Genomic DNA, 13,218 nt, shown 5'->3' with positions numbered 1-13,218 from the left:
GTCTCACATTCTCCTCAAGCACCCTTTGACATGATGCAGAATTCATAGTTGTCTTGATGAATGCAAGCTGCGCAGATCCTGGGACAACAAAGCAACCCCAAAACAGAACATTTCTACCACCATAGATCACAGTTAGTGAGGGACAAGGCCAAACAGCTCCATCGTTGATGCATCTGCTCCAGAAGGCCGGACCTCTGCCTGTAAGCTCAATGACAAACTCGAGTCTTGCTCCGATAGTCTTTTTGGACAGCAAAGGCGTTTCCCAGGCACACCTCACGTACCCCTCAAATCTGTGCAGTCTCCTTCTTAATTGTAGATTCATGCACTTTGGCACCAACTTCTATAAGAGTTACCGGAAGACCCTGCGCTGAAATTGGGGGGTTCTGGGAAATTTCTTTTCGTAATGAAACTGTCAGCCGAATTTGCTGGGCAGACCAGTCCAGGACAAATGAGCAGTCGTCTTAATCTCTACCACTTGTAGCTGGAATGACTGGCAGATTATTTGACGTCAGCCTCATGGGCTTCCACAACCTTCTTAACGAGGGACTTGGAGAACTCCTTTGAACCTGGCATGGTGACACTTCACATGTCAATAGCAAGGATAAGCCCAGACCTTAGAGCTCTGTGATGTTAATAACCCCATAAGGAGATTCTAGTCATTGGCACCCAATCTGGGATTTAATTTAATTTAATGGATTGCCAGTGGTGACACATCTAGAGGAGTCCTGACTTTTTCATGTGACAAATCTGCATCAGTTTCATGTGTCACTTATTCAAGTATGTCACCTTTATCTGTAGTCACTGTTTGCAGGAAGATCGAATGTTTGCCTGATCAAATATGTTGATAAAGTCCACCTTTTGAGTGGGGTGCACTTACTTTTTCCACATGGCTGTTCCTTCCTTACACCTAATACTGGCTGGGGTGGTCTCCGGCTGCCTGCCGACCCTGCCCTGGATATGCGACTGAAGAAAATGGGTGGTTGGTTTATACAGCAGGCCGGCGGTGGGCGCTGCACGGAATGGCACACACCAAGCATCATAATAATAATAAGAACAAAAATAAAAATATTACTTTGTATATTGAAATGCTACCTTGAGATTATCTAAAACTTAGGTCCATTTTTGAATGCAATGGACCCCCTAATCCCAGAAAGGTACAGCGCGCTGAAATTCTGGTAGCTCATCGTGCCAGCTGTCTGCCAACGGCCATAGCAGAGTTAAGGCAAACCATTTTATATAGCGCATTTCATTGTGATCTTCTTCGCACATACAGTAAAAATGCCTCACATACATGTATAATATATATCATACTTTTTGTTTTCTAATGTTAAACACTGGCAGCTGAATTGGCCCGTTCATTAAAGATCAAAAATGGAATATTTGTGGCGTTGTTAGAAGCCGTTTTATTAGGAGTGAAACAGCAATGATAGGCGTGTCTTTCGCGTTCCGAGAGGGGGCGCTCTTTGCACATTCACCGTTAACTCTGATTGCAAAAGCAGGTGCCACGGAAAGAGGATGAGATCTTGAAAGATGGAGAGGTGCAACACGTTATTAAACGATGTCGAAATTGCTTTTTACCACCCCTTAGGCCTGACATATTTTAATTTATTAAGTGACCAGAAGACCGAACTTATAGATTACCAAAAAAAAAAAGGCTGCTTGGATGGGAAAAGCTTCACGCGGAGGGCATTTCAGTTGAGTTACAATTCAGCCTGTAATAACATCCCAAAAAAGTCGATTATTTTCTACAGTTCCATAGGTACGGGCGTGAAGAGTTACCTCAAGAATGAAGTGCACTAGTTTTACAGTATTTATTTATTTGAGATTCATAAAGTTTACCTAATCTAATATTTCGAATCCAACGCGTCTTAAGGCATGGCATAAGACTTTAAAATCAGCATTTGAACTCCACGGCGATAACTGGGACCTCGATCTGGGACCGCACCATCACTAAAAGAGCCGCCTCTTAAAATTGGAGTGCGCGACCGTTAATGAGACGGCAGTGGGACCTGAGGCGTCAACTAGCGGAGCGCGAGAGTGGCAGCGCACTTTGAGCAATCGGCCTCGTTGAAAGAGATCTGAAATTGTGCAATATTTACAATTAGAGTCCTACTAGGAAAATGGAAAAGAAACAAAATAATGATGACGGTGATTATGTGTTAAGCGTGACCCTAATTATTAGGTAAATAGGTCACCTTACAATACACCATTTATAATAATAAAAGCCTCTTTCGGATTAAATGTTTATATCTATAGTGTCTTTTGTGCGTGTATATATATATATACAGTATGTATATATATATATATATGTGTATATATATATATATATATATACAGTATATATATATATATATATATATATATATATATATATATATATATATATATATATACAGAGAGATCTTTTCAAAAGACTCGTAATATCACGTATATATACTACTTTTATTCTAATACCTTGTTCAAAATCATAAAGCAAAAATGCGCTGTGGGCTAACTCATATTGATAATGGAGGATGCTTGTTGCAGCTCCACATTTGTTATATTCGTCCCGTCCAGAACTGGTTCCACAATGTTACTCACTGTTTCCAACATTGCCTTCCATTATCAATAATCATAAACTGGAAAAGTTACGTGTAAAAAAAACACTAAAGTATTTTATTGTTTGCAATTAGATAAATCGTTTTTATATTTTTACGAATATCTCCAGATGCACAGAGACAGTTAACCTGACTTCTCTCCCCGACCCCGTGCTGGGTTAGAGCGTGTTAGGGCGCTGGATTGTAGGCGCATGCAATTATAGAAGCGCTGGCGAGAGCCCATGCTTATTGTGTTAAATCATCAGGACACTTGTCCATAAATATCTTTGTTATTGAATTTTAGGATTCCTTTTAGAGCCGCTTCATCTCTACTGGGGCCTTTCTGTGGCCAACGGATAAAAATATCCCCGCGCCCTTTTGAACAGATCAGGAGTGAAAGTGCGAGGAAACTGGACCTGCGCGACTGGGGGTCTGTCGGTTAAAGCAACACTTTATTGAATTAAAGAGGCGACTTCGGCAGATAATAATTCTGGACTTTCGGGTCATGCTCGACACCATCATTTTATTCCGTCAGAAGAAGCTCGGCGTTTTCCCCCGTCGAAAAGAGCACGTGGCGGAGTTGGAGAATCGGTTCTCCTTTTTTTCTTTTTTTATAGTGTCTGTAGTTATTAAATTACTACTCCATTCTTAGTCGATCTTCAATTTTGAAGCGACCCTAATTTTAAATTACTCCAATTTAATTATTTAGATTTTTTTAAAAAAGCTCTTTGGTAAAGAAATGTAACGTGTTCAGAAATCCAGAATACAGAAACTGTCTGGTTGTAGCAAGGACCGCATCGTTTTCGCAGTTTTACTGTGAGACATTTTTCCTGATTGTTTCAACATTTACATTTAAAACCAAACCAAATAAATGAAAGAAGAATTATTAGTTAATTAATTAAGGAACAGGTTTTTATTTTCGGAATGCTCCTTTACATTACAGACATTTTCCAGATAGATAGATAGATCCTTTATACTTTTAAAGAAATAAAAATAAAAGAACGCTCACATACTTCTTTTTTTAAATTAACGAACAAGTCTTCGGCATAATCTGACATTTTGTCTTCATCTTTTATACAAAAGTGATGATTGCAATGAAGTCCACGACCGAAAAACACTTTTTTAAATCATTCCCACACTACCGAAATAAAACAACACACGGAAATATACGAGTTCATTGTTGTTCAAATGAAGCAAATTATGTAAAGGAATGAGAAAATCCGGAATTGTTATTTGGCTAGTTTTGAAATTAAGAAATAATACGAAATGGAACGTGATTGTCTCGTGGTAACGGCGTTTTCAGTTTTCTCTGGCTGAGATTTTAATCAATTTGTTTTCTTCCTTTTGAAACTGAAGACATTTATTAGATGCACTCGGTTAGCCCTCGTGTCGTGATTACATTTTAATCAGGTTTCTTTTTTTTTTTTCTTTTTTTAACTTAACTTCTTCATTCAGTACCCGCTACGGGCTCTTCGTTATGAGCAGAACCTCATCATTATATCGATGTTTCTTATTGGTTTTACTTGCCCACCTCGACTAACTTACAAAAAAAAAAAAAACTTAATGTACGGGATCTTCTGTAACATTTTAATGTTCACCGGAATGTTTTAATTTTTTCTGATAAATTAGACAGTGCTCACAAATAAGTGGTATTCATCGACCGCCTAGAATGAAATGACAGAAAAGGTCCACGAGCTGAACCAGACCTCTTGTGTCATTTACGTGTTGCATCCTCACTAAATATTCATTAATCTCAAGCGAGAGCAGCCCGGGACTTCGACTTCATACGAGTTAAAAATGTGGGTGGGACTTGCGCAGCCATTCGACGAGTGATTGGACACCAAGCGTCATTTGGGCGGGATCTCCTCGCCAGGAGGTGGTGCTAGGTACTAGGCCCCGCCCCCTCCCGTTGGGCCGCCTCAGCGTGGATTACGCTCCCAGGGATAGTCAAAGCGGATTCCTTAGGGAGAGAGAGAGAACACAAATCAGTCCCATTTTAACAGGAGGAAAAACACGGGATATTCTTGCACAAAGGTCCACCTCTCATCCGTGCATCCTAGTTCACACGTTTCTGCTGAAGGAGAAAAAAAAATCCTTCGGCAAAAGAAGGAAGAAAAAAACTTGTCACTGCATGATGACACTTGATCTGCCGGGTCCTTTGAGCTGTACTTGATCCTATTGTTTTTTAAACTGACACCAGATCTTTCCGCGCAGCCTTCTTTCTTATTCCAGGAGGGACACCTCGAGGGTATTTTTCCCCCGTTTGGCAGCTCATTGTGGTTTTCCTTCGGACTGTGGCGATCCTGGATTCTGACAGCTGGGGCTTGTTTCCTCGCGTTCAAACACACACCCAGATCTGCTCCAAATTGAACCGTTTCCCGCTGATCTGAACCAAGAGGACAGGAACCCGAAAAAGGTTGATTTCATGTTTGGGATTCAGGAAAGCATTCAGAGGAGCGGCAGCAGTATGAAAGAAGAACCCATCGGGTCCGGCATGAACGCAGTCCGGACGTGGATGCAGGGAGCCGGGGTTCTGGATGCAAGCACTGCCGCTCAGAGGTAAGTCGGTGTCTGCAGCATCCCTCGCCGCCGCTGCCATCACTTCTGGGCGAGGCGCCGGCCGAGCGTCCCTTTGCTTCGGCAGATGGGGCGTCTTGGACCGCTTTATTTTTGCGCCTGGGCTCTCCTAGTGCCTCATGCCCGAATTGTCTTTCTGGAGTGAAAACTTGACATTTGGAAAAGGCAGATAATCTAAAGAAGGTCTGAAAAACTTGATATGTATATATTTATGTGTTACTGGTGAAATAACTGAATTCGAATGAAGTTTCAGTTTCTTACACGTGCTTAATGACAAATTAGTAGAAACGATTTGCCTGCCAGTTTAAATTAAGCTAAGATATTTTTTACATTTGTATAACTAATCAGATGTGCAAGCAAAAGCCTTTCCTAACTTAAAAGCACTCCAGTGCTGACAGGGACCATATAAATAATACAAAAGTAATATCCTGCCAATGTCAGCTCCTGACGGTAAACTAAAGTTGCCATGTATGCGCAAAGTGATGCAGTAGTTTTATAAAAAGAATCGTGAGAAGCCGATGGGTGTGAAAATGGAGAAATGATGAGCATCCCATAAAATAGATAGATAAATTTTTTGTCTTGAAGCCATGCCTATCTATCTATCTAATATACCACATTTCCTGTTTAACTATCTACTGTATCTGTGAAAAAAGAGTTGTAAACCAGAAAGGATAAATGCGATGTTTTGGTCAGCCTAATGTGGTTCTAACCGGCCTCTGTGTCCGCAGCGGAGTGGGACTCGCCCGGGCACACTTTGAGAAGCAGCCGCCATCCAACCTGAGGAAATCCAACTTCTTCCACTTCGTTCTCGCCCTCTACGATCGCCAAGGACAGCCCGTGGAGATCGAGAGGACCTCCTTCGTGGGCTTCGTAGAGAAAGAAAAAGTAGGTTTGTTTCCTGCTATTGCTGCTGCTTGGCATTCCCCTCGCTAAAGTTTGGCTCCTCGTGTCTTTCAGGTTAACGGTGGAGAACACGAGCGGCCAAGCTGAGCGATGATGATGCTTTTACTTGTTTTGTTCACTTTTTGTATTTAATGATTCTTCTTATTTGGGAAAAAAAAATCACCGAGAATTTTAAGGATTTCATTTTACTCACACAGTATTTTCTTTATGAGAATTGTGGTGCAATTTATTTTCAGTTGTACAAATATTTTTAAAAAATAAAGTTCTTTTGTTTTAGATATTTCAAAGGTGTTAAACTCTACTGAACTATATTTATAAAACTATAAATCCCGTTTTGTATTGTAAAGATTTTGCCCTTTTGGTAGAAATTATAACAAACGAATTAAATACCATAAAATCAGAGTGATCAATTAGAAAAATGTTGATTTTTTTTTTGTTTTCTTTCTTTTTTATTCTAAGACACAGTATAAATGTATTTGTTTTTGGGCCAAAGCCATGATTTCCGCCACACACGTTTTGTAATGTTTACGTATGTGGACTGAAAACAAATTGATATACATTTTATGTTTTCTTTAAAATAAATAAGTCAATTTCAGTGTGCGCAATGAGTAAATAAATATTAGAGAGTGTAGTGTGCCATAATGAGAACTCAGTAGTTACCACACTGTACTTATGTCAAGTAAAAATAAAGATGTAAAAACATAACGTATATTAATAATTTTACGTCAAGAGTAACACAGCTGCTTTGCCCAACGTTTGTCGGAGTGCACCCCAATTAAAGGTGCTTTGACCTCTCCCCTTTTTTTGCATATTTATAATAAAGTTTAACTTTCTTGTAAATGTACATGTGGAAATGAAATATAAATTAAATTGTACATCCAATAAATTAAAGAACAAAGTTCGGAAGTTAATGAATTATCGTTTTAATGTTTCTGATTTTATATTCCAATTTCGCCCCATTAAATGTCTTTTTTTTTTTTGGTCATGTTTAAATCATTTTCCAGGGTATTTACTGCCCTGTAATTTTATCTGATTTTTGTTTTCACCAGGAATCAAATGGCGAGAAAACTAACAACGGAATCCATTACAGATTACAGCTCCTCTACAGCAATGGTAAGGCTCGCCGGTCGCAGGGGCCTCCTTGGGTTGGTTTGCCGGTGGTCGGTTCATTCCGGTCACTTTACTTCAGTCATTTCTTTAAATTATTAATCTGCGCGCCCCGATGGTGTGCCACTTTGTGCCGATGGACCCCTTCATGTCCATAAAAGTGACATAAAATGTTATTCCAGCCCTGCACTATTGAATGTAACACGACACCTTTGCGTCCCTTAGATGCGCCACCAAATTCTTGCACGTGTCAAATAATTCAAGAAAATTGTGTGAGAATTTGGATCGAGTCCAGCATTGTCTGCGCACCGTCCTGAAGAATTCACAATTGAATTTAACCATCGGAAAAAAAAAACAACACCAGTAATGCAACCTTTGGAATTCTCTCAACTGCGCAGTGTCCCTCAGTTTAAAATATATCAAATAAGAAAAATGGATATTTAATTGTTGTCATTTTTAAAAGGCGAGTCGGGCGAAACTTAAATATGTTTGATATCGAATTATTATTATAATACATTTAAGGAGTGAAAAGTAAGTGAAAAAATTATTTTTTAAAGCAGAACAAGAATTGAAAAAAATGAGACGCGCATTGTTTTTAGTTCAACTTTAATTCTAATTGTACTTTTTTATTAAAATATTTGAAAATAGTCGTTGTTATTACCGAAAGCGATAATGTTCCCCTAATTCGCTAAAAGTAAAAGATAACGGAGCGCCGGTGTCCGCCTCACCAGTGTTTGTTTAACGGGCGCGAAAAGTTGGACGGGACGCCAGTCGGTTGCAGGGCACAACTTCTGAAAAATCTCAAAAAGTTGACCCATTTAGAGCTGCCGAGCCACACTTTGTCCGTCCTTCTTATTTTATTTTTGAAATGTGAAAACAAACCCAAAGCAGTCGTCGACATGTTCAAGTGAGCTGTCTAAAATGGCTGTTAAGTGTGGCTCGTGAAGCGCTCGGTCAGTTCGGCGCGGCGGGGCACTGGGTGGCCGCTGGTGTCCCTGTCACGGCCGCTGTCCAGACGGTCACTCACTTCATTTAGACACCCCAGCGCGTGAGGTCCTTCCTCGGTGGCCGCTGCGATGCCCTCATTTTTTTTCGCGTGTGCGCTGCGCGGTTTCTGGTCAAACGCCACAAACTCAGACTTTTCCCCGTTTGCTTTCTTCGCAGGAATCCGGACCGAGCAGGACTTCTACGTGCGGCTGATAGACTCCATGACCAAGCAGGTACACTTTCTCCTTTTCCGAGGGCTGTGTCCAGCCGTGCCCTTTGACCCTTTGGCTGTGCTGGACCACACTGTTGCTGTGCTGAGAGTGCGCTGTGGACTTCTCTACGCTGCAGGGTGAGAAGTTCACTCCCTCACTCTTCCCGGTGACATTTCTCTCAAATGTGGATGTGGGATTGGCTGTAAAGAGACAGCTGAACTTTTTTTTTTCCATGATCCAAGTGGTGGAGTGAGAGGCTTCTTCTTCTCCTCTTGCTGTCTCTTGACTGCACTTGAGGGATGAGGGCCAAGGAGAGTCAATGTGGTCCAAGAGGTCTCCTCACACTGTTAAAAAAATTCTGTGCAATTCCTCATCTGATGAATGTCTCCCTTGCGGATTACTTTGGCCCGCAATGGAGTTCTCGCTTTGCTGGAGCTACTGAGCTGGTTGGCGGAGTGCTGGTTTTGTGATTTCTCCAGTTGGATTCTTTTAATGGTCTGGTGGACTGCATTCTTCATAATGTTTGTCTCGAAAAAAATTCAAGCCAAGATATCGAGGGACTGTCATCGTGTTAATGGTTTGCATAAAGATTGCATTTGTGAAGTGAACTTCAGTTTTGACCTAACTACAGAAATCAGGTCGTGCTGACTACTCAGGTCTCACTCCATTTTCTTTTTTGGTTTAAAATCAAACCCCTGTTTTCTATAGTGCCTTTAACAGTTCTCACCACAGCCGTTTCATCCCTTGTCAACGTAACAGATGAAGTGTGTCCAGACCAGTATGGACCATCATATAGGAGCAGGGCTGGTCAGCTCAGCTGACTCCACTTTCTGGTTTCCCAGGGTGGCTCTTGCGGGCCCACTTGCCTGATCTTTTTTATTTTTCACTTCACCCACTGTGGCAGCTGCCCATCACATGCCAACTCTGCATTAATGAAGCAGAATGTGATGGTGGACTGCTAGATGTTAACCCAGCGTCCATGTCATCAAATCAGTGCATATAGACTCAGTGTCAGGATTTAGTGTGACACTGACCCCTAATGCCAGCGCCTCGGAGTTCACTAAACTCGTGTGACAATGGCCATCTAAAACACAAATCTCAGCAGTCCGGATTATAATGACCCCACTGTGCGTGCGTCGACCCCGCATTGCCATGCCCCGGCGTATCCCACGCAGTTAACAAGCCAGGGTATCGCCAGTCCGCCCGGGGCTCTCATAAAGGAAAGACCCCCCCTGCGATCCCCGTGGCGGCGGAGCCGCAGGCACCGAGTCCCGCTCACTGCTGTTTGCAGACACGAAGCACAAAAGGGGAAGTGTGTTTGAATGTATTTTTAGAACTTGTTTACATGATTTACCTCCAGTTGTCAGATGAAGAGCTTGAAAGAAGCTGCAAATGAAGAGGACACTTCTGCAAAATGAAAGGCCTCACAGATGAGAAAGAAAGCTGCTTCCCAGCCGTCTGCGGAGGCTTGCTGCTTTCATTTCAGTACCGGGGACCTTCGCCAGCCTGCTTTGTACATCTCTTTCACCGAAATAGACGTCTCCGTGCTCGCACACTGACGGCAGTGGATTGCAGCTCTTCTTTCTAAAAAGTAAAACCTTTGCGTTTTAACGTTTTCTAAAAATAGAGTGGCATTAACAAAAAAAAAGGCTGAGATCTGTCAGAACAATTCAAACTTGAAAAAAGTACAGATTTTGTGCGTTAAATAATTATAACAATAATTTGAAAAAGAAATCAAAGCACGCATCCCTGGAGAAACGTCAACCAAAGCTCTACAGGCAAACCAACACGCGCACACTCCGCTTCACGTCTGAGGGTCTGGAGCCCACCGCCACTGTCACACCCGCGCCCCCGAGTATTCGTGTGTTAGTAAGAGCTACAACTGCCCAGCTGGCTAGTGCTGGCCGACCTGGGGAAGGTCTTCACGTTTCACGTTCTTGCCCCACCTCACAGTCTGCACAATCCGCTCACCGTGTGCTGCCAAACGAGAGCAAAGCTGCTAGCTAAGCGATCGTGGGGCATTAATATGCAGTGACGTCACAGCCGTGAGGCGGCCATCGAGAGTGCGGCCGGTCGGGTCAGCAGAGCCGAACTACTGCCCGCTACAGGGCCGTATTAGTGTGTACGCCTGAGCTTGTCAGCAGAGTGTGATTAAGGCTAATTGAGTCATCGAGATCATGTGAGGGTGAATCGGTTCTCAACTGTGTCATCTCGAGTGTGAAAGTCTTTCGCTGGGCTTTAAGGATCTCACCTTCAGTTGCTCAGGGTTAGCGTGTGCACTTCCGAGTCAGGACGTTTGTGTCAAAGTGTATTTAGTTAATCAGTGTAAGAGTGTAAGTGCGTGTGCTTATAAATAAATTGAATTTGTGTGTACATGTAAGCCTGTGTGTCTTCTCCTTCTTCTTCTTTCGGCTGCTCCCGTTTGGGGTCACAACAGCAGATCATGTTTTTCCGTATCCTCCTGTCCTCTGCGTGTTGCTCTGTTACACTCCACCACCTGCTTGTCTTCTCTCACCACATCCATAAACCTCCTCTTTGGTCTTCCTCCTTTCTTCTTACCTGGCAGTTCCATCAATTGCAAGTGTGTGTCTGAGAGGAATTGTGTCAGTGTGAAGATGAACGTGTAAGTGTACATCAGGTGTGTGTTATTCTTGTGTCGCTTTCAGCATAAGGAGTGTCTTGTTTGTGTCACAGTCTTTTTATTGGAGGTTGGGAATGGTATGCGCCCATGAATCAGTAAGGTGGCATTTTTGTAAAAATAAACAAATTGTATTTTTTTGATAATAGTAAGTATGTCACTTTTAGCAGTGAGTGTCAGTGTGAGATACTTTAAGTTAAAGTGCCTTAGAGTGTCACTGTGTCAGAGAGTAAATGAGTCGTTTGAGAGTTTGTCTCTGTGAACACGGCTGTGTGTTATTGTGAGCACTTGTGTGGGAGTGTAAGAGCCACAGTTTAAGAATAACACCGCCATTGATCAAGTTTTTACAATGAATTGTGTCACTAGCAGCACACAGTGTGTGTTTCCATGAATGTCTTTAGGTTCAGGCTTGTTCGGTCAGAGTGATCTTTTGGGGGAGTGGGTGTGTGTGTGTGTGTGTTTGTGGGAGAGTGTTTAAGTCCACACGTGTTTAAGGCGTGAGCATGCGTGCTTTTTAGAGTAAGTGTGTCACTTTCAGCACAAGTGTGTGCTTGTGTGACAGTCTTTATGTAGGTGATTGTCAAAGTAAAACCATCTCGGTGTGCACACTTGTTTGGGTGTGTAAGATGTGTAAGGATAAATCCATCAGTCTTTGTGGAAATGGATTTGAACCTTTGCACTTATTTAAAGAGTGACTGCGTCACTTTGAGAACCGGAGTGTGCGTTTGTGTATGAGGCTGGCCAAGCAAAAAGCGTATCGGCGTGAGCAGTGTAATGGTGTGTAAGGATCAGTGTGTCAGTGCGTTTTGGGGTAGTCTGATTAGTAATAATAATTAATAATAATAATTTTTTGCATTTATATAGCGCTTTTCTCACTATTCAAAGCGCTCAGCAATTGCAGGTTAAGGACCTTGCTTAAGGGCCCAACAGAGCAGAGTCCCTAATGGCATTGACGGGATTCGAACCGGCAACCTTCCGATTGCCAGTGCAGATCTCTAGCCTCAGAGCCACCACTCCGCACCCGGAGACGGTCAGAGTGTGCGTTTTGGAGTACTTGTGTACCTGTGAGTACCTGAGTGTGTTTAAGGCTAATCTGATCAGTATTAACTGACACGGGGGTGTGTAAGAGTCATGAGGTTAGCGTGTGTGTGTAAATATCCAAGTCACAGGCAGTGTGTTTGTGTAGGAGCCATTATGTCAGAGAGGATGTCCGGTGAACTGTCAGCATGAACAAGTGGGTGGGTGTGTAAGGTGTGTGAAGGCCATGTAGTGTTGGTGTTAGAATACTGGAGTGATTGTGCATCAGGGTGAGTGTAGGACATGTGTGATGCTTTGTGTGCATTAGGGTCCAGCCAGACTTCGTCGTGAAGTAAGATGGCCGCTAGTGGGACTCTACACAAGTCCTGAACAGTTGAAAGGTGCTGACCACCAAACGTCTGGCCTTCCCACAAAATCTACTGCTCAGTTTCCGTGTGTGCTGGGCAGAAAAAAGCCCCACATTCAAACGAGGTGAGAGCCCCATGGCCGTCCTCTCGGCATCTGTGACAAGGTGCTCCTGTCCACTTGTGTGTCTGTGGGCACAGGGGGAGAATCTTTGATGAAGGTGCGCACACGTGAGAGTGCACGAGTGTGTAGAGTGGGCATGTGATTGCTGAGGCATGCTGCTGGGGGGCAGGATGCTTGGGGAGAGCTAAAAGCGTAGAGTTTTGGAGGTGCCCGCTGTTGGGCAGATGGCACAGCACCATCCCAGTCTGGCAGTCCAACTGCTCAGTCTTCTGCGTTTGTTTAGGGTTTTGCACGCTAGAATGGCTGCAGTGCAAAAGCCCAGCAAGGCAATTATGGAGCTCGCAGACTGTTTCAGACTTGCCCAGCTCTCAGCTGAAATCCCTGGCACCCTTTGCAGCCCAACCTGAAGACGACCACTTGTCTGTGTGTGACCTGTGTCTTCAGGCTGGCATCTCTGCCATGTCCGGTTGGGATATTGCTCCTTCTCTGTCTCTGTACTGTACCTTGTTGTATCTGCTGGGGTGTGTGAGCTGTGCCAGCAGCTGGCACGTGTTCAGTGTCCTCTGAGACATGGTCACGTTAAAGCGTGTGGGACCTCGGCCTTCTCTGATTTCCATTTTATTTCCTTGCAGGCTATAATTTATGAGGGCCAAGACAAGAACCCCGAAATGTGTCGTGTGCTGCTGACGCATGAGATCATGTGCAGGTAAGG

At 43.1% G+C, this 13,218-nt stretch overlaps 1 protein-coding gene across 4 annotated transcripts in view; it reads left to right on the top strand.

The window, feature by feature from the left end:
• The first annotated feature begins 4,498 nt into the window (after positions 1-4,498).
• ebf1a (EBF transcription factor 1a) overlaps positions 4,499-13,218 on the top strand; it is a 181,040-nt gene continuing 172,320 nt past the window's right edge. For 2 of the 4 annotated variants that reach the window (XM_028812680.2, XM_028812677.2), the window contains exons 1-5: positions 4,500-5,135; positions 5,882-6,038; positions 7,106-7,169; positions 8,328-8,383; positions 13,139-13,212. In XM_028812680.2, the coding sequence (XP_028668513.1) occupies positions 5,002-5,135; positions 5,882-6,038; positions 7,106-7,169; positions 8,328-8,383; positions 13,139-13,212 (485 nt within the window). In that variant the 5' untranslated portion in view covers positions 4,500-5,001. Of the gene's footprint in view, positions 5,136-5,881; positions 6,039-7,105; positions 7,170-8,327; positions 8,384-13,138; positions 13,213-13,218 lie in introns of all 4 variants that reach the window. The other 2 variants (XM_028812678.2, XM_028812679.2) reach the window with 2 other exon arrangements.

This window comes from Erpetoichthys calabaricus, chromosome 11 (genome assembly GCF_900747795.2).
Source record: "Erpetoichthys calabaricus chromosome 11, fErpCal1.3, whole genome shotgun sequence".
NCBI lineage: Eukaryota > Metazoa > Chordata > Cladistia > Polypteriformes > Polypteridae > Erpetoichthys > Erpetoichthys calabaricus.
Note: the sequence above shows the minus strand (reverse complement) of the source record. Positions and strands in the feature narration are given on the sequence as shown.